This window comes from Propithecus coquereli, unplaced genomic scaffold, assembly GCF_000956105.1.
Source record: "Propithecus coquereli isolate 6110/MARCELLA unplaced genomic scaffold, Pcoq_1.0 Scaffold25, whole genome shotgun sequence".
In the NCBI taxonomy this organism is placed as follows: domain Eukaryota; kingdom Metazoa; phylum Chordata; class Mammalia; order Primates; family Indriidae; genus Propithecus; species Propithecus coquereli.
The window spans coordinates 7,837,325-7,858,152 of record NW_012148063.1 but is presented as its reverse complement, the minus strand read 5'-3'; the positions used below and the strand labels follow the sequence as shown (position 1 = coordinate 7,858,152).

The 20,828-nt window shown below is 40.0% G+C and overlaps 3 protein-coding genes across 3 annotated transcripts in view; 1 reads left to right on the top strand and 2 right to left on the bottom strand.

The window, feature by feature from the left end:
* Positions 1-417: 417 nt before the first annotated feature.
* Positions 418-5,649, bottom strand: MRPL18 (mitochondrial ribosomal protein L18). Its single transcript, XM_012646816.1, has 4 exons — positions 5,460-5,649; positions 4,968-5,154; positions 1,667-1,898; positions 418-796 (listed from the first exon to the last, which is right to left on the bottom strand). Exons 1-4 carry the CDS (start codon positions 5,509-5,511, stop codon positions 725-727), a joined length of 543 nt encoding a protein of 180 aa, XP_012502270.1. The 5' UTR covers positions 5,512-5,649; the 3' UTR covers positions 418-724.
* A 750-nt stretch (positions 5,650-6,399) lies between these two features.
* On the top strand, positions 6,400-16,287 carry TCP1 (t-complex 1). Its single transcript, XM_012646814.1, has 12 exons — positions 6,400-6,655; positions 7,840-7,925; positions 8,111-8,239; positions 9,562-9,659; positions 10,061-10,171; positions 10,531-10,712; positions 11,031-11,157; positions 13,932-14,107; positions 14,453-14,576; positions 14,902-15,094; positions 15,236-15,399; positions 15,992-16,287. The coding sequence occupies exons 1-12, from the start codon at positions 6,592-6,594 to the stop codon at positions 16,206-16,208; spliced, it is 1,671 nt and encodes a 556-aa protein (XP_012502268.1). The 5' UTR covers positions 6,400-6,591; the 3' UTR covers positions 16,209-16,287.
* Positions 16,199-20,828, bottom strand: part of ACAT2 (acetyl-CoA acetyltransferase 2) — a 10,577-nt gene continuing 5,947 nt past the window's right edge. Inside the window, exons 5-9 of the mRNA XM_012646815.1 lie at positions 19,926-20,069; positions 18,949-19,071; positions 18,266-18,420; positions 16,991-17,101; positions 16,199-16,576 (exon numbers count right to left, since the gene is read on the bottom strand). Of these exons, the coding sequence (XP_012502269.1) occupies positions 16,406-16,576; positions 16,991-17,101; positions 18,266-18,420; positions 18,949-19,071; positions 19,926-20,069 (704 nt within the window). The 3' untranslated portion in view covers positions 16,199-16,405. The remainder of the gene's footprint in view (positions 16,577-16,990; positions 17,102-18,265; positions 18,421-18,948; positions 19,072-19,925; positions 20,070-20,828) is intronic.

Below are 20,828 nucleotides of genomic sequence, written 5' to 3'. Positions count from 1 at the left end.
AAAAGTTTTTTGCTGCAGCCTCATACTGTCTTGTGGTGTCTGTGTCTTTTTGTATGGGTTGCAGTCATGTGTCTGCGTCTTTATGTCTCTGTGTTCATTCCTCGGTCTGAGGTTGGGCCATGTCACTCATGGCACACCATTCTTCTTTCAAATTTGTTTCTATGATGGGAACCAGGAGCCCAGGTGAGGTTAGCATTTGCCTCTTTTTACCTTCACATACTGTTTATAATAAGCTTAGACTGATAATTGCCGTTTCCTATTTAAAAAAAATACCCCCAACACCCTGAGTAGCAAACTGTCATTTTTTGGGATCACTAACCATGAGCCAAACATGCTAATAAGTGCTCTACATAAACCTTGTGTGTACTCTTGCCACAGTGAGCTCGAAGGCAAAGAAAATTTGGTATCACCAGAAAATAAGAGTTCATAATATGCCTTTATTTTATAACTGATAAACAACTTTTAATTTATCTTTCAAAGTTCATTATAATTGGCGACTGCTTTTCTTAGATACTTCTCTCATGTCCAACAGAGGGGAATAATTTAGCCCTTGATTAAAAAACACACACACACAAGGAGAAGGGGTTATGACCTTAACTACAAATAATATTCCACCGTGACATTATTGCTATAAACTTCCAAGCTGGTTGTTCTTCCAGATATTCTTCTGGTGGCTGTAGCAGCTGATAGTTTCATCACATTCAGAACAATTAATGTTTCTATCTTATTCATAGATTCTCCGAGGTTCCTGTAGAACCACACCACCTTCTGTCATGGCACTCCGTAGTCGTTTCATCTGGTTTTGAAGATCAGAAAGAAGGAAAAGATTAAGTCAACACCACAAGTAAGCTGAAAATAAAAAGTTCACTTTCCAAGAGACAGAGAAATAAGCTGATTTGTTCTTGCTAACTTTTCAGCCTACACTGTTTCTCAGACAGTGATCTTAATACTGACATAGGTAAGAAAAAAGGACATGTAGAGGTGTCAAGGATCAGCATTTAAAATTATATGGGCCGGGCGCGGTGGCTCACGCCTGTAATCCTAGCTCTCTGGGAGGCCGAGGCGGGCGGATTGTTTGAGCTCAGTTCGAAACCAGCCTGAGCAAGAGCGAGACCCCGTCTCTACTAAAAATAGAAAGAAATTAATTGGACAACTAAAAATACATAGAAAAAATGAGCCGGGCATGGTGGCGCATGCCTGTAGTCCCAGCTACTCCAGAGGCTGAGGCAGGAGGATCGCTTGAGCCCAGGAGTTTGAGGTTGCTGTGAGCTAGGATGACGCCATGGCACTCTAGCCCGGGCAACACAGTGAGACTCTGTCTCAAAAAAAAAAAAAAAAAAAAATATTATATGGACAAGATATCAACATATGAACATTAAGTACAGTGGCTGACATCACAGAATACAGAATCAGTGACCCTGGATTTGAAATCCACCACAAACTGACTCCAGGCAACTCAGCCTCTGTTTATTTATGTATAGAATATGTATACCAGTTCTTATCCTAGGGATTGATGTGAAGATTAAATGAGGTAACGCTGTCAGTACTCACCAAAGGTTCTGACACACGGAAAGCACTTGGTAAATGCAATCTGCATATTATATAAGTATCTAATGTCAAGAATTAACACAATATCTTTAAAATAGGTACATGAAAACACAAATACCGATTCTGAGGCTGCCTCCCAAGGGGTTGGTTGGTAGACCATGAAGTTGATTCCTGCCTCTAAGCATCTCTCTGCCAGCACTCGTCCTATACTCTCACAAGCCACCACATTTCTGGTACTATAAAGGTGCTTTTTAATAGCCCATTCACGAGTGGATGCTGAAACCACAACCTGGCCATTTCGATGCTCAACGAGTGCTTCTGTATGATGCTGAGTCCTTATAACTCGCAACCTAAATGGGATGAGAAGAGGATAAAATCATAAAAGAATCTATCTATCTTAAACTTAAGCTACTCGAGGTTAATACTTTTCGCATTTGCCTAAATATTTCTCAAAGTGTTTGGCTGATTTACTTCAACATATTTAACCTGGATTTTTCTTGGGAAAAATATTTTTCTCTGCCTTTATGAGAATATCTTCAATAACAATCAACCAAATATTTCCACTTAACCTCAAGTATCAAGGAGAAATTTATCATTTCTGAAGAGCTGAGTTTTATTTATTTACACATCTACTTCAAAAAGGGATTTAAAGAGACAGAGCTAAGTTGCTGACTGTACAATGAATGGATGAGGATACTTACTCTACGCCTTTATTTTCCAGCTAACACCAAAATATAATAAATATATGGTGGAGCAAAAATTTAAGTGTAAAAACTAAAATCATAAGAATACTAGAAGAAAATGTGGGAGAATTTTGTTATAATCTCAAAGTAAGGTCAGCCTATTTAAATATGATATCAAACCATGTCATATGGCTTTTATAAAAGAGGGGTACAGTTTTCTGCATGGTTAAAAAAATAGTAAAATGAAGTCAAAAAACAGAAAAAATATTTTAAACTTTATATTATATTGTTGAAAAGACTGATTAGGCTGGGCACAGTGCCTCATGCCTATAAGCCCAGCACTCTGGGAGGCCAAGGCAGGAGGATCACTTGAGCCCAGGAGTTTGAGACCAGCCTGGGCAACACAGTGGGACCCCATCTCTACAAAAAAGAAAAAAAATTACCCAGGTGTGGTCATGCACAGTAGTCCCAGCTACTCAGGAGGCTGAGCCAGGTAGATCGCTTGAGCCTAGGAGTGAGGGTGCAATGAGCTATGACTGCGCCACTGCCCTCCAGCCTAGGTAACAGAATGCGACCTTGTCTCAAAAAAAAAAAAAAAAAAGGACTGATTTATATAATATGTAAAAAGCCTCCTATAATCAATAAGAAATGACCAATAACTTAATGACCAAAGTATCTGAACTGTTCACAGGAAACAAAAATATTAATGGTTTTTAAACCCATGAAAACATGCCTAATCTCACTGATAAAATACATGGACAAGACAATTCATGGCAACACTTTAATCATGAAAGATAATCATCAGTAGGGAATCATAGTCTATAAAGCTACTAAAAAGGATGAAATAGCACGTTATGATGATGATTAACAACAGCTAATATTTACTGAGCACTTACATGCCAGGCCTGTCCTAATTGTTTACAGATACAGCTTGTGTCTAAAAATAATATAATTATCATTTCCATTTTTTTTTAAGGCTGCAGAAACTGACATAGAAAGGTTAGATAACTTGAAAAAAATTACAGCTAGTAAGTAATGGGGCCAGGGTTTAAGTTCCAGAGTCTGGCCCCAGAGCCAATGCTCCTAACCACCATGAAGGATCTCCAAGACATACTTTTAAGTGTGTGCTTGCTGGGGTTGAGGGGGATGGTGAAGCAAGACACTGAAAAGTGTTTACGGTATGTTAAGATTTATGATTGTAAAAAACAAAAGTTTATGCTTATGTACATAGGCTATTTCTAGAAGGATACACAAGAAAATGTACTCCCTTTTGGATTTTATAACATATATACTTCAAAAAGTTAAGCTCAAGAAAATACCCAAATTAGAAGAGTCTCACTAGGACTGTAATGTGAAATTGAAAAATCACTGGATTTGGAAATGTGGCTTCTACTCTTGGTTTTGCTGTGGCTCTGGTAAAAATCTCAATCTCTTAAACCAATGATCTTTTTTTGTAAAGGGTCAGATACTAAGTATTTGAGGCTCTGTAGGCCATACAGACTGTTGAAACTGTTCAACTCAGCACCTAGTGCTAGAACAGCTAGGTGATGCATAAACAAATGAGAATAGGCATGGTTCTAAGAAAACTTTCTTTGTGGACAATGAAATTTGATTTTTACATAATTTTCACATATCACAAAGTATTATTCTTTTGATTTTTTTCAACTTTTTAAAAACATATAAATACAATTTTTTAGCTTGCAAACCAACTTTGGCCAATGCTGACCCTTGTCTTAAACCATATGTTTAATGAAGGGACAGGATTCATTATCTCTAAGGTAATTTCCTACTCTAATATTCCACAATTCTCTACTGATAATATTGTGAATAGAACAGACAGGGGAAAAAAATGGGAAAATGGGTCTCTAATTCTTTAAATGATCTAAATACTATGTGCAAGTAATAGGTTTGGTGTTTCAAAAGATTTTTAGACTTAAGATACAGATTATTCAAAATTGACCTGCCTCCTCCCTTTGACTCCTTCCTATATACTCTAAGTAAAAATATATCACAGCAACTGTAATACATTATTATCCCTATTCCACCTTGCACTATGAAACAGTTAAGACCCTTAGGAACAGGAATGACACCTACTTTATCTTTGTATTTCCTACATCTAGCATAATGCCTAGCAAGTGACAGAGGCCCAATGTTTGTTGAATAAATACATCACACAGTTATGATTTCCAACTTGCTTTTATAACTTGATATAGTCCTTAAGAAATCTTCTAACAAATCCTCACCAATCATATAAACAACAGATAAACACCTATATGCTGCAGCATAGTGGTAATTTAGTATCCTGCCTCTGAGATCAGATAAAACATCTCCTACTTGCCCCTCCACTTTCATCTTAGGCCATTCACCCCTTTGCTCATTGAGCTGCAGATACACGGGCCTTTCAGTTCCTCAAATGCACCAAGCTCATTCCCATCCTAGCTGTTTCCTCTGCTAGGAATGCTCTTTCTGGCAGGTGACCTGCCTTCTTCCTATCTTTCAGATCTCAACTTTTCCTAGGCACTCAGTCCCCTCCTCTAACATCATGTTTACATTTTCCCCATGACACCTATTGTTTGTTCCAGCCCCTCCGCTAACCCCGCTTCTACCCACCGCACGTCAGCTTCCCCGAGAAGAGTCTCGGGCAGTGACTGGCACGTCGGCTGAATGAGTTAACCAAAACCAATTGTAGGGTACCATGCGCTATTCTGTCGGTCAATCACAAGCGGCCTTAATTACCTGTGCCAGAACTCACGGGAGGGCCACACTGTCCCCCAACCCCGCTCTTTCCTGGCTACAGATAAGAGCTCCAGATTCCGGGGGTTCCGGTTGGTGAACTCTGGGGCAACAGCTTCATTGTCCTGAGGGTCCACTTCAGGTTTCACTGTCGGCTTGGAACTGGTTGAGAGGGCTGCCAACCTACATTCTAAGAAATGGAAAGGACCACACGGATCTTTAAAAATGACTAAAACGGACAGAACAGGAACATGCCCTAACCTCTATCCCCATGCACTCCCCCGACCTTCGGGCCCTGCAAGAAGGATGAACTACATGCTTGTCCGCAGGCTGCAGTCATCACCGACCCTGGTCCTCGATGCCCTATTACCACAGTGCTCTTAGCGCGTTTACTTTTCGGTAGGGTGCGTCGACTATAAAATAGGACTCGCTCATCAATTTTTATCGTGCAAACCCTGGAGGGTAAGCCGAGAGAAGTGGGGCAAGATTGGTTACCGGGGTTCCTGCAAACCGACAGCAACTCCCAGAACCGCGACCGAAGCGCCATCGCCGAGACGATCTCGGGCAGAGCCTTGCCTCCTGTTTCTCACGGGCGCCTCAGCTGCTGCCGGCCGCAGCCATGTTAATTGAGAGAAAAGCCTTTGACTCGCGGTCACTGAACCCTCCCCGCGAGAGCCGCTCTCGACCCGGAACTAACAAGCCCCTGGCCGCTGAGTGGCCGAGCGAGCAATCTGTTCACCCCCCCGCCAATCATCGCTTACGCCAAAGCGCCTCGTAGCAACGCCACGGGGCAGGGGGCGGGATCCCATTAGTTGTGGGCAACACTTCGCGCGATTTACAGGCACGCACAAGTTCATGTCACCACGTTTGGGTCCTCAAGTCGCAGAGCTTAAGACTCATCACAGTAAGGCATGCACGGCCCAACTGAGCACCGGGAAGAAATGGGGTGCCCTCAAGAGGGCGTGGTTGTCTTCCGCGGACCAAAAATTTTCCCATAAGGCTCACAGGAAAAACTGCCCCATCCCACCCAGGTTCGGGCCCAATTTATGCTCCTTAGCCCTGGAACAACGCCGCTGACTTGCGTCATGCGCCCCGAATGAGCATGTAAGGAGGACAAGGAGGAGAGAATAAAGCTAAAACGTGAGATTCGTTCGTGACTGCAGCTCCGGCCGGCCCCTCCCACCACACTCCAACTCCAAGCTGCGTCCTTCCGACCACCTTTTCTAGAATGCGCTAGAATGTCCGAACGCGCATGCGCAGCCTTGTCTGAGGCGGACGTTCAGCCGAGCACTTCCTCCAAAAGTCTCGGAATTCCTGATTTCCGTTCTCCGCTTTAGCGCTCTTCTCATCCGCTTTCTAATTGGACAAAAATACAGAGCCAGCCCTTTACCGGTCTCCTTCGGTATATTTTCTTCCCTTCTTTCCCCCGCCTCTTCCGTTTTTCCCGCCATGCTTCGCGGCGGGACCGGGGAAGCGAGCGGAACGGTGTTACCCAGCAGCCCCTGCGGCGTCACTCTGGTCCGCTCCACGCTGTCGCCAGCGTTGTAGTGGCCGCCGCTCGGCTGAGGCACCGAGATAGTGGCTGCCCGCGGCGTGAGTAAAATTCGACGTATACCCTGCCGCGAAGATGGAGGGGCCTTTGTCCGTGTTCGGGGACCGCAGCACTGGGGAGGCAATCCGCTCCCAGAACGGTAAGGGCGGGTGAGGCCTGTGCCGGGCCCGCGGGCTGTGCGCGCCGAGCTCTCAGCCAGGTCGGCTGGCCCGAGCTGCCTTCCTCTCAGGTTTCCTTCTCATCCCCAGCAGAAAGGGCCTCGGAGGGACCCGCGGCCTGACTCGACTTACCCGCTGTTCTCGCGGGGCTGTAGCGCCCTCTTCCCGTAGGGGAAGAATCCTGAGAGCGCTGCACGTTTTGAGAGCTGCCGGGGAAGGGCGTGGGTGTCCGAGGCCCGCAGTTCGAGAAGAGCTCCTGCGCCTGAAAAGCGAGCCTCCCGCACTGACGCGTGCCAGCCACGCCTCGAATCCCCTTTTGTTCCGATTCCAACTAGGTGGAGCGTTTATCTCAACCTTTGGGCTTTGTTTTATAACCATTAAACATTAACGGGAAAAGACCTAGATTCAGCTGCTCATTTTGCAGATGAACAAATGGCAACAGAATTTAGGTGTTTTGCGAATTATACCCTGTTGGTTACCCCGATGCCGGGGCCCCGGATGTCCAGATCCAATCTTTACCCCATCTATCGTTGACAGTTTCTCATGGTAAAATTATGTGATGAAATGTCAAGTGGGTGTATTTACCCTAGTAAAGATTAATACGGATTTGCAAAGCATTTGTTGTTGTTGAGTCTCTTGAGAGCTTTTACGCTTTATTCTTCTTTTTCTCTTATCTATAATCCAGTGTGGCTGGTAGAGCATTTATACTTTAAAGTCATGGATGCCTTTCGAGCTTACTGATTTTCGACAGATTGCTCCTTTTTTTTTTTATTGAACAGATTTTTAAGTTTTAAGTTAAAGCACCTTCTCCGTTCAACTACTGTTTTTTTGATGTCACAGATAATAAATTATGCTAATTCAATGAAAAAAAACAAGGAAATGAAGGAAAAGGTTGATAAATATAATTTTCTTTTTTCCCCTGCATGAAGTAGTAGAGCATGAAATTGTGGCTATTTTCTGTAGTTATGAACTCTGTACTCAAGATGAATTTTACTAGTTCTCTCCCAACTAGACTTTCAATAGGCGATTTTTTAAATAGGACAGATTTGTAGATTGGGAAAATTCATGGGCTCTTGGGAGTCTTCGTTTTCTTTAGGCTTAAACGATTGTCTTTTAGAGCTGTGGGTTTTTCTGATTTCATTTTTTGTACATTGATTATTTACAGTTATGGCTGCAGCTTCTATTGCTAACATCGTGAAAAGTTCTCTTGGTCCAGTTGGCTTGGATAAAATGTTGGTGGATGATATTGGTGTAAGTACACTGGTTGTGTTGGTTGCCTAAAAAAAAAAAAGATCTTAATTACATTGCTGGGTTAATTATTTGTGTTGATCAGAATCCTGGAAGTTGTTATTAAAGGTGAATGTGTATCTTAGTGCGGCTGTGTTAATTTCTGTAAGTGGTTTATTTTGTCATTTTTTTCCCTGCGATTTTCCTAGGATGTAACCATCACTAATGATGGCGCGACCATCCTGAAATTACTGGAGGTGGAACATCCTGCAGCCAAAGTTCTTTGTGAGCTGGCTGATCTGCAAGACAAAGAAGTTGGAGATGGTACTACCTCAGTGGTGGGTAGTCTGGTAGAGTGGCTAAAGAATGGTCATTTTTCTTTTTTAAAAAAAAAATTCAGAGAGTTGAAGCCATAAGTGAATCATTTGCTCTGAGTCAGGAAAAAGTTACATATTTAAGAAGGGAAAATTAAATTTTTCAGGTAGTGATTCAGAAACATTTGAAAGTTGATGGTTGTAGCTAGTCTATACAGTTTAAGTAGGAAAGAAACTTGAGGTCATTTAACATAAGTCCCATCATTTTAAATGTTGGCGTTCACAAGTTTTGAGGGCTTTTTTTTCCCCGCTTAACTATGACAATATTCATGCATCACACAAGTTTTTTATGGTTTTTGTAAAGTTTTGTATTTCTCTCCCTGTATTTCTCTCACCACCTGAGACTTGGAGATTTCTAAAATTTTTATAATTATCTACAGGAGAAATTTTTACCAGTTTGGGGAAAAAGTATTCTTATATATTAAATACTGACAGTAGGCCGAGCGCCTGTAATCCTAGCACTCTGGGAGGCCGAGGCGGGTGGGTGGGTTATTTGAGCTCAGGAGTTCCAGACCAGCCTGAGCAAGAGCGAGATCCCGGCTCTAGTAAAAATAGAAAGAAAATTAGCTGGCCAACTAAAAATATATAGAAAAAATTAGCCAGGCATGGTGGCGCATGCCTGTAGTCCCAGCTGACAGTAATCTTAGGAATTCAAAATGGAAGTGTGAGAAAGTAATTCAGTTTCCCCAAAAGAAGCTGATGGGATTTTAAAAGGCTTTTTAATTAAAAATTAGTTTTTAGTGTTACAAGAACAATATTTGTAATAAACCAAATAGCCTAATAAAAATCGTATGAAGAGTCAGGCTCTTGATTTAGCCTCTACTGAGAACTTAATCTTTAAAGGTAATACATGTGTTATCTTCTATTGTACTGCTGAACTAGTTTCTTAGCCAGAACATTTTTCTGGCTCCTATCCTGTTTTGGCCATTTGCAATTAGAATGCAGTGAGTCCTCCCTGAAGTTGTTGATAGATTCTTGGAAACTGTGACTTTAGAGAGGACATGTAACAAAACCAGTTTTTTTTCCATCATCTACGTAACAGTATTCAAGGACCTACTAATATGTTGTTTTGCTTGAAGTTGTAGTTTCTAAGAATCTATTGATGAAGTTCAATGAGAACTTAATGTGCTTTGTAGAATTCTCTTTTTCCAAGTTTTTAATAACAACTTATTCATTTCATCACCATTGTGGTTAATAATATCTGACCATTACAGTGTTGTTTTTACATAGGCATTGCATATATTGAATGTCAGGCGCACTTAGAGCAATGAATGTTTTCTTGACAGGTTATTATTGCAGCAGAACTTCTAAAAAATGCAGATGAACTAGTCAAACAGAAAATTCATCCCACATCAGTAATTAGTGGCTATCGACTTGCTTGCAAGTAAGATTCTTTACATTCAGAGAAAATTTTTTTACTTGATGTAATAGTTGTAAATAGTCTGTTCTGTTAATGTTTTCATTAATGACCAAATTTTAATTTGAAAAGGTTGTATTTTAGCATTTAAGTAGCAATATTTGAAGTAAGAACTCGGGCCAGTATCTTTTTCCCATTTGACTACCACATTTTCTCCTAATGATAGATTTTAGTGGCTATGCTTATGGGATAGATTAAAATTGCCATGATCTGAAGAGGGATGATTTTTTGGTGTCCTCCTTCTATATGAAATGGCTGAACAGAAGGATACTGCCTATGACATTTTGACACTACATGTTAAACATGATGAAAGCAAAAGGTTTGAGTAGTGAATTTATAAGTATTTTTCTCTCCTGTACTTTAAAAAGGGAAGCAGTGCGTTATATCAGTGAAAACCTCATTATTAACACAGACGAACTTGGAAGAGATTGCCTGATTAATGCTGCTAAGACATCGATGTCTTCCAAAATCATTGGAATGTATCCTTGTGTTGGTCCAATGAAGTTTAGGCTTTTTAAAAATAAGACTTTGTGTTTTTTATGCAGTAAAATCTAAAATACCAATTTTATGCAAATTGATGTTGCATTAGAGATGCGATGCTGTACTGGAGCTGCCTGTTGCATTTCCTGGTTTTCTAGGGTGAAAAGGTAATGTAAAGCATGTATAAGCATGACATAAATTACAGATAGTGATAAGTAATGTAGCATTTTGATGGCATAAATAATGCTGTTTATTTGACGAATGAGATTGCCAAAAGTAAGTTCCTTCAGATTACCCTTGATTTTCAGTTGTTCCCTTTATCTCTTCCATGTCTTATTATCCTTAACTGTTAACTTAGAAATGGTGATTTCTTTGCCAATATGGTAGTAGATGCTGTACTTGCTGTTAAGTACACAGATATAAGAGGCCATCCCCGATATCCAGTCAATTCTGTTAATATTCTGAAAGCCCACGGGAGAAGTCAGATGGAGAGTATGCTGATCAGTGGCTATGCACTCAACTGTGTGGTGGGATCCCAGGGTAAGGTTGGTTCAGGATTTGGTTATAGAATGAGATTACTCCAGGTTAAAACTAGCTTTTTGGGGGTTGCATACAGTACATCTTTTTGTAACTGAAAGCACATATAACATGTTTGAATGAATGTAAATGAAATAATGGACATTTAATACCATTAAATTTTTCTAAAGTTAAATATAATTATCATTTAAGTTTGTATTATGTATATAATTCAATATCTTTATGCTACTCTTTATTATGCTTTTAAGGATAGCTGTATTTTATGAAACAGAGCCTTATTATACTCACTGTAAAGGAAGTTAATATCATGTTCACTTACAGGCATGCCCAAGAGAATAGTTAATGCAAAAATTGCTTGCCTTGACTTCAGCCTGCAAAAAACAAAAATGAAACTTGGTGTACAGGTGGTTATTACGGATCCTGAAAAATTGGACCAAATTAGACAGAGGTATGTTGAGAGATTGTTTCTGACCTTTGAAAGGGGTGTTTGTAAATTACCCTTCTGTTGGACCAGGTAACAGTAAAAAGAGTTCATGTTGTATCTCATAGATAACAGCAAGTTATCAGAGCTACTCAGTAGCAGAATATGGTGTTTATGGAACTGGAGTTTTAAGTGCGTCATGGAGGACTTTAAAAAATAACAATTTTTAGTGAAGTCAAACTATTTATAAACTTCCAGAAAAACTCGTGTGATGGTGTTAAAAGAGGGATTTAAGGTGATGGAAACTGGCCTTTTTGTGAAATTTTGGTTTTATGAGTCTGTTGATACTAAAGATAGAAAAGCCAGAAATCTAATTTCCTCCAAGAAGCAGTACAGAACTCAGCAGTGTAGTAGTGACTGTGTGCCTGCTGTATGCCAGGTACTAGGGGCTGCAGGTGGTGGTGTTACTGATTGGCATGCTGGAAGAGCTAGTCTAAAGATACTTTGACTACTGCTATAGGATTTTGACTGCTTACTTATGCTTGACCCTTATCAAATATTTTTTTAATAGTTGTTTGAAACAGTAAATAGTTTTAAACAGTAGTTCAACCAAACCTACAAGAAATCTTTGCTAAGAGTCAGGATCATCTTTTAAATCTATCTGCAGAGGTACTCTTTTCTCCTTCCTGGTAACAAAATCTCCTTTCTTCCATCAAAAGCCAGTCTCTGTACAATAAGTGTCACAGAGTGGTGTTGCCTTCTGCCTTAGAGCCTTGCTTCATTGATTTGATTTTCTCATTTGCATCTTCAACTAATTCTATCTACTCTTCCTTCTTTCCTGGATTTCACTTATAACTCTCCTGCCCTTGAATGAAAGCCTCTTCACACATCCTGCTGCACTTACTTTGTATCTATCCTTCCACATCTCTGTAGCCAGATGGCACAAGAGTGATTTACACAGAAATGTTTTCTGGGTGCTTTTCTTCTCATCACCTTTTCAGCCCTGTTCTCCACTGGAGGACTGCTTGTTAAAGTCACTAGTGATCCCTAGTGTGAAATTCATGAGACATTTTAGCCTCCCTTTTACTTGACCTTCCTAGCAAGCCTTACTTGCTTCGTGAAATGCTTTTTGGGGAGGCATACATCTGTCTAACTGAATGTTGCTTAAGCATCTTGTCAGTCAGTATGTCCAAAACTGAATCATGACGATACCCCAAATCTGCTCTTGGCCATCTTAATGAGAGGGACCCCTTCATTCAGGCAGAAAAACTAAGTAATTTCCTCTCTTGCCTAATACCTTTCCCATTCTAATCTATCACTGAGACCATTTTTTTTCTGCCCCTCGCCTACAAATTAAATTCACTTACTTTGTATTTTGTTGCCCAGGCTATTGCAGAAGCACCTGAGCTCTCACAGGAGCTTTTCTTCCTCAATCTAAATTATACTCTGTTGTGACTCCCTATATGTTGTCTTCATGGGGCTTGCCAATTTCTACTATTATGTTTTTACAGCCAGGTTGTGAGCTCTAAAGGTAGAGACAGTGATTTCCTTGGCTTTGTAGCCCCAGTCTTTAGTACAGTTTGTGGCACTAAACTGTCCTAAAGTGATTAACAGGGACCCTTTTGAATATGATCTTTAATTCATTTTGCTTTAAAAATTCTTTGATCTTACCTACTCACATGGCCTCGATTATATCTGTATAATCAAATCTATATCTCTTTCCCATAGTTTGTTTGAGGTTTTCATACAATAAGTGACTACTTTCTGGCAGCTTCACCTGAATTGGCAACAGAGGCTTCAAACTTAATCTTGTCCCAAATTTAACTCTGATTTCTCACTGTGCCCACACCATGTTGGTATTTATTTGACTTCAGTAGTCACTGGCTGTGTTTCCCAGTGACCGAAGCCATCTCCTTGCCTTCAGCCATTCATCTTTCCAGTGCAGTTTCCCTATTGATCTTAGGGGATCCTTTTGAAAACAAAGATTTGGCAATATTGTCCTTGCTTAAAAATAATTAAGCTTCTTAGCCATCTAGACTCTTCGACCTGGCCTACGAGGTTTTTCATTTTCTGGTCCTGCCTACTTCTGCACTTTCAACTCTGGACCTCTCTCTTGACTTCCTTGTCCCACCTCCAGTGCTGGACTTACACTTTTCCTATGCTTCTAATTTCTGCATAATTTCTGTCACTTCGGCGACATTTAACCTGGAATGTGATTGTAATCCCCCTCCCCACTATATCCTTGAAGGCAGGGCCCCTGTTAATCTCTAACCACATTTCTTGATTAGTAACTCAAACTGGGATTGAGAAGAGCTAAGTGATTTTGTGGGGTGGTGGTTGTGGGTTTTTTTTGACAAGAGTCTCTCTCTGTCACCCGGGCTAGAGTGCCGTGGTGTCAGCCTAGCTCACTGCAACCTCAAACTCCTGGGCTCAAGCAGTCCTCCTGTCTCAGCCTCCCAAGTAACTGGGACTATAGATGCACACCAGTACATCTGGCTAATTTTTTTCTATTTTAATAAGATGGGGGTCTCATTCTTGCTCAGGCTGGTCTTGAACTCCTGACTTCAAATGATCCTCCTGCCTTGGCCTCTCAGAGTGCTAGGATTACAGGCATGAGCCACCATACCCAGCCCTAAGTGGTTTTAATTCCTTGAACTTTTCCATAAATTGGACTAATTTAAATTCTGGTCATAGGAAAGAGGGGTTAATATAATCTGTGGTTATCTTGTGATAAATATTTAATAGAATTTATGGCTGTATTATAAAAAATAGTAACTTCGGGTTACTAAAATACTTTGTAGAGAATCAGATATCACCAAGGAAAGAATTCAGAAGATCCTGGCAACTGGTGCCAATGTTATTCTAACCACTGGTGGAATTGATGATATGTGTCTGAAGTATTTTGTGGAGGCTGGTGCCATGGCAGTTCGAAGAGTTTTAAAAAGGGACCTTAAACGCATTGCTAAAGCTTCTGGAGGTATGTCTTCTACCCGCTCTCACATAAAATTCTTACGATACTGTATGTGACTATGCCAGAGGTCTTTTTACATTGTATTGTTGACACCAAGCAGCTTCAAAAACATTCATACTCCCTTAATGCTTTATGCCACAAATACAGAACCATTGGAAATTCATGAACTGAATTTAACTCAAAAATGACATAGCTCCATCTTAAGATAAAAGGACAGTTGCTTGTCTGATGCCTAACCAAACCTTAAACTTGTTAATGTATCATTTTTATCATCAAAGTTTCTGAATCTAAGGATATTAAAGTCATCATTAAAGAACAATATTTACAGATCCCTTTTAACTCTCTTAATAGCAACTATTCTGTCAACCCTGGCCAATTTGGAAGGCGAAGAAACTTTTGAAGCTGCAATGTTGGGACAAGCAGAAGAGGTGGTACAGGAGAGAATCTGTGACGATGAACTGATCTTAATCAGAAAGTAAGAGCTACTTTGTAAATAGTAAAGCTATACAGATTTTTTTTTTTTAAGTAAAAATAGATTTTCTTCCCATTTATTTGCTGCCATAGTCTTACAATGATATGAGCAGTTATACGCATGGGATAAAATAATACTGGGCCATTATAAATTGAGGTGAAGTAACCATTTTCATCTCTTATGCATGGACTAGACATTGTTTTTGGTATGGTATAGTCTCAATGTCCTGTGTAAGCCAGATTTAATCAAGGGGACTTGCAATGAATTACTATGGACATTTGTTTTATAAAAATACCATTTAAAGGATTTTTTTGTTTGTTTTTAACAGCACCAAAGCTCGTACATCTGCATCAATTATCTTACGTGGGGCAAATGATTTCATGTGTGATGAAATGGAGGGCTCTTTACATTTTGCTCTTTGTGTAGTGAAGAGAGTTTTGGAGTCAAAATCTGTGGTTCCAGGTGGGGGTGCTGTAGAAGCCGCCCTTTCCATATACCTTGAAAACTATGCGACCAGCATGGTAAGAAGACTTACTTATTTCAAGAAGCACAAAGGAGATATTTGGCATTTTATTAATATACCTTGTCTGAGACCTTAGCTGCTGCTGTGGGCTTCTAATTTTTTTCAATTTGTTTAGATACCTAATTGTATTTCTTCTTAGGGGTCTCGGGAACAGCTTGCTATTGCTGAGTTTGCAAGATCTCTTCTTGTTATTCCTAATACACTGGCAGTTAATGCTGCCCAGGACTCCACAGATCTGGTTGCAAAGCTAAGAGCTTTTCATAATGAGGCTCAAGTTAACCCAGAACGTAAAAATCTAAAATGGTAAGCATACAGTTTCCCTTTTTTGTTTTTTATATATTGTATATGGTAGTTTGGTTCTATTTTAAATGTGACAAATAACTTTTTAGCCTCTAGTCTAAACGTTTGGAAAATGGTAGCATTAAAAAGGATAATAGTCCACTATAGGGTTAGCAAACATAAATAAGAGACTTGTCAAACACTTTACATAAAACACATTACAGCAAGTGCTCACTCTAATTCAAGGGATGATGACTAATGATTGTTAGCATTGGTGAGTCTTAGTTAACAACTCTGATTCCTAACCTCTTCCTCCTTTTCTGGATAGTCACTGTACTTACCTATAGGAAGGTCCTCTGGAGACAGACAAGATGACTTTAGAGTGATCAGTATCCATTTTCAAGCAGTCTTCTCGTAAAGTTTGGAGACAGGATTTCTTTACTACCATCTAGGCTTTTGTGCAACTCAGTGCTGTGTTTGTTCTTTATAACTACTTTTGTCTAACTTAAAAGGTCCAAACATTTCTCAAGGTTAACATTTGAATGGAATAGCTGGAACTGATAGGCTGCCTAATCAATTTGTAAATGGCCATTTAATATTTTTTTCTTAATTGCAGGATTGGTCTTGATTTGATCAATGGTAAACCTCGAGACAACAAACAAGCTGGTGTGTTTGAACCAACCATAGTTAAAGTTAAGAGTTTGAAATTTGCTACAGAAGCTGCAATTACCATTCTGCGAATTGATGATCTTGTTAAGTTACATCCAGAAAGCAAAGATGATAAACATGGAGGTTATGAAGATGCTGTTCACTCTGGAGCCCTTGATGACTAATTTGTTTTATTTATAACAATGTTAGATGCAATTGTCTTGTACCTTGAGTATTACACATTAAAGTACAGCAAGCTGTCAACTTGGGTTCACATAGGAGATGGTTTCCTTCCTCACTTTGGTCCTCTGGTTTCACATCTTACAACTTAGTACTTTATTGGTTTAAACAGAAATGAAGTTTCAAGTTTAGTTTAAGCAGTTCATCCTCTCTGAACACACATTGCTATTCCCATCCCACCCCCAATGCACAGGGCTGCAACACCACGAGTTCCGCCTGTTCTCTCCAGTGTGTGTAACAGGGTCACAAGAATTCTGCAGCCAGATGCTCCAAGAGGGTGGCCCAAGGCTATAGCCCCTCCCTGAATGTTGACCTAAGGGGAGAAAAGATTCACCTTAGATTTTTATTTTTCTTCTGTAGACACGGCTAAAATCCTAAACTTATCTTTTTCCTCGTATTAATATCAGCAAACCTACCTTTTTAAACCCAAGTTTTCATTTTAACTACTTAGAAAAACACAGCTTTGTGAAACCCATTCCTGACCTTGTTCCTCAGTTTAAAAAATTGTTTTTAAAAGTCTAAAATGCTCTATTTATAATGTCTGAAGTAATGTAGTCAAGGTTGGGGGGTTTTATTGCCTGAATCCCAGTAGGAACTTAACCAAATTATTTCTTCAACTATTACCAAATCGCCAATACCTGGAAGATCTCTAATTACTATCTTTGATCTTAAGATTGCATTGTGAAATTAATTGGCAAGCTCTCGGGGAATACTTGCTGATACTTACCTTCTCTGGGTTTAGTCCAAGTTCTTTAGCTATTGCAACAGAGAGGGCTGCAAAGGCTTCGTTGATTTCGAATATATCAACATCCTCCAATGACCAACCTGCTTTTGCGACCTAAGGGAAAGATTAAGAGGCCTCAGAAATCAGGCTAAAGTTAAGCCCTTTATTTCTTCATTGTAAACATAGATACTAAAAAGCATGCTGCACAATATTAAAAGGTCTCTAAAAATGACTGCTTTGGATTCCTAGTTTAACTCAGTGATATCTCAGGTTTTACCCAAAAGGTTAAGGATGTGCCCTATAAGATCTCTTAGAAATTCTAAACTGTTGGCTGGATGTGGTGGCTCATGCCTGTAATCCTAGCACTCTGGAAGGCCAAGGCGGGAGGATCACTCAAGCTCAGGAGTTCAAGACCAGCCTAAGTAAGAATGAGACCCCTGTCTATATAAAACTAGAAAAAATTTGCCAGGCATAGTGGTGCTCACCTGTAGTCCCAGCTACTCGGGAGGTTGAAACAGGATCACTTGAGCCCAGGAGTTTGAGGTTGCTGTGAGCTAGCCTGACACCATGACACTCTAGCCTGGGCAACAGAGTGAGACTGTCTCCAAAAAAAAAAAAAAATTCTAAACTCTCTTAAATTTTGAACCAGTTGCATTTGTCATTTGTATATAATCAGTTCCCCTAAAAAGCATGATTTAAATGTTCTTGGCTACTCTTCTGGTAGAGGAAGACTAGAGATACAACTAAATGAATAAGCTCATTTAAGGCTTGACAAATTTCTTAAAAGGGGAACAGCAAATAAAACCTGATAGGAGCCGGGCACGGTGGCTCACGTCTGTAATCCTAGCACCCTGGGAGGCTGAGGCTGGTGGATTGCTCAAGGTCAGGAGTTCAAGACCAGCCTTAGCAAGAGCGAGACCCTGTCTCTACTAAAAATAGAAAGAAATTATCTGGATGACTAAAAATATATTTATAGAAAAATTAGCCGGGCATAGTGGCGCAAGCCTGTAGTCCCAGCTACTCGGGAAGCTGAGGCAGGAGGATTGCTTCAGCCCAGGAGTTTGAGGTTGCTGTGAGCTAGGATGACGCCATGGCACTCTAGCCCCGGCAACATAGGAATAAATACAAAAAACATGCACAGTCCCAACATTTTAGAGTGCAAAGGAAATCTGAACAAAGGTTTAGGGAGGGGAGGACTTGATACAGAATTGCAATTATTGCTGTGGTCCCAGAGAATTAACAAAAAAGCAAAGGATAAGATCTAACAGTTACACTCACAGCTTGCTTTATGGCTGGAATTGGTCCTGTTCCCATAATGGAAGGGTCCACTCCTGCTTGTGACCAGGAAACTATCTGTGCTAAAGATGTAAGCCCACGCTTATCAGCTTCTGATTTCTTCATAAGAACCACAGCTGCAGCTCCATCATTCACTCCTGTAAAATATCAGTGACTAATTTTGTGATGCTCATTCACCTCAAGTACATATCTGTGGCTTCTTTCTTTTCCACCTGAAGACACGAGTTATATCTTGGCAAAGCCATTTGTCATAATTCAATAGACTACTGTGTAGTTAGTTAAGTTTAGCAAAGTGATTATTGGCCAGAGAAAGAGTGGAGAGGTTATAGCAGTGCAGGAGGGGAGGTTTTCAAGAAAATGTAAGGAATAAGCCCAGGCCTCACAAGGAGGTATTGGGAGTTTCTAGTATTGCAAAAGTACAAAGATGTAAGAGTTCCCTAAATTCCTTTTTTGTTTGTATGTCAAGTTGGGATGTCAAGAAACCAAATCAGTTCTTTCAGTATGGGTTTAAGTCAATGATCAAATATAGAGAAACTACGTTTTCCTTAAACTGAGCTTTAAGAATAATTTTCTATATAAATATTTAAATAAAAGAAAAAAAGGTATTCACTTGGTGGACCTTGCAGAAGATGGAATTCCCCCAAATGCCCTTCAGAAAATCTAACCTGAAGCATTAGCTGCGGTTACTGTTCCTGTTCCATCTGTAAGAAAGTAAGGCTTTAGCTTGGACACCGCTTCTATGTTGCTCCCATGGCGAGGAAACTCGTCTGTTTTAACTTCAATAAGACCTGAAAAATGGAAAACCAAGATTAGTAGAGATGGAAAGGAGTGTGCTGGGAATAGTGGTCTTACATATGAAACATGAGGATTCATATTTGGTAGAAAATTAATATATAAGTACTTTCATTCTAATAGAAGGAAAGTATACACTACCAAGAATTACTGTCTGTTAAAAAACATTTTATGAGAACTGATCTCATGAGACATTTTGAATGTTATCCAGATTCCTACCCCTTCCTGAAGAAAGTAGTTACAGGGAGCTGTTTGTGCAAAAGGTTGCTATAGTTTGGGTCATGGCACTTGGTGGTTACAACTGAGTGGATTAGGGAGCCTCAAAGCCAATCTCATAGAGGCTAGACATAGGAAATGTCAGTTGTCAATAATGGAACTTGGCTGGAGCATTCTGTATTAGAAACTGACAAACGACCCAAAAAGATCCACCCTCTAGAAATGTAAATGTGAGATGCACACAGAAGGAACAGGAAGTAGTGGATGTTCAATTCTGAGAAGGTTTAGCCTATAGGGGGAACAGGTCAGCTGTTGCCTCCTAGCAACCATGAGCCAATGCTCCAGTTTCTCCTGAAACCTGCTGTATACACATAGCAGCCTTGGACACTCTCGGACCAAGAGTTCCTGAATGCTGGCACCGTTCCCCATGTTACAGCATCCCATAAACAGCCCTCCTACACATTCACATATCCAGGACATATCTTTGCAACCTTAAAAACATAACTAAGATATAATTTATAAACATTCCTATAATTCTTTTGGATTTTACTCTTACCTATTTACTCTATTTTACTCTTACCTACTCTACCTATAAATAGGCTGATGTCTAAACCATTATAATTTATATACTCACCTTTTCTAGAAGACACAAAAACTGGTACAATCTCTTTATCAAAATGACCAGCCTTCTGTGCACTCTCTGTCCTATTCTGAGACAGAACAGCAATCTTGTCCTGATCTTCTCTACTCACTTGCCATTTTTTGGCCACATTTTCAGCTGGGAAAGGGGAAAAAAAGGCAAAAAACCAACATGTTAATGAACTGGCTTTTGGTAGCTCAAGTTGTCCACATTTCACCAGGCACTGACTACACACACTAGCAGGCTCACAGGTGGGCTAAGAGGCAATGCTCTGTGTGGAGTGGTCCTGCCTTCTACTAGCAGTGGATTTAGAAATGTTGTAGTGACTCTTAGGAAGCCATTTTCTTTCTTTCTTCCTTTTCTCCTTCCCTTTCTATATAATTGTAAACTTTCAGAAATTTCCTTTATCAAGATTCACTGTTTATATTTTTGCCCCTTTTGCTTTAACATTTTCTTTCTGAACCATTTGAGAGAAAGATGGAAATAACAATGCCCTTTTACCCCTAAATTTTAATTTCAGTATACATTTCCAAATAACAAGGTCATTTTCTTACATAAGAACAGTTATAAAAATCAGGAAATTTAACATGGATCCAACTATTATCTAATCCATGGTCCACTTCAAATTTCACCTATTGTCCCAATATTGTCCTTATAGCTCCTTTATTTGTTCAATCCAAGACACATTGCATTTAACCATCAACCTCTTTAGTTTCCTTTTATCTATAACAGTTCTTCAGACTATGTTCGTATTTCTTTCTTTTTTTTTTTTTTGAGACAGAGTCTCACTCTGTTACCCGGACTAGAGTGCCATGGCGTCAGCCTAGCTCACAGCAACCTCAAACTCCTGGGCTCAAGCAATCCTTCTGCCTCAGCCTCCTGAGTAGCTGGGACTAC

What these genes read in the sequence shown, in the direction of transcription:
- MRPL18 (XM_012646816.1), bottom strand. Translation starts at nt 5,511, where the DNA reads ATGGCGCTTCGGTCGCGGTTCTGGGAGTTGCTGTCGGTTTGCAGGAAC. An exon ending in TCCCGTGAGTTCTGGCACAG is followed by an intron (nt 1,899 to 4,967) that starts GTAATTAAGGCC and finishes CATCCCATTTAG; the next exon opens with GTTGCGAGTTATAAGGACTC. An exon ending in GGGAGGCAGCCTCAGAATCG is followed by an intron (nt 797 to 1,666) that starts GTATTTGTGTTT and finishes CTTCAAAACCAG; the next exon opens with ATGAAACGACTACGGAGTGC.
- TCP1 (XM_012646814.1), top strand. Translation starts at nt 6,592, where the DNA reads ATGGAGGGGCCTTTGTCCGTGTTCGGGGACCGCAGCACTGGGGAGGCA. An exon ending in TCTTCCAAAATCATTGGAAT is followed by an intron (nt 10,172 to 10,530) that starts GTATCCTTGTGT and finishes CTGTTAACTTAG; the next exon opens with AAATGGTGATTTCTTTGCCA. An exon ending in TTGGACCAAATTAGACAGAG is followed by an intron (nt 11,158 to 13,931) that starts GTATGTTGAGAG and finishes AATACTTTGTAG; the next exon opens with AGAATCAGATATCACCAAGG.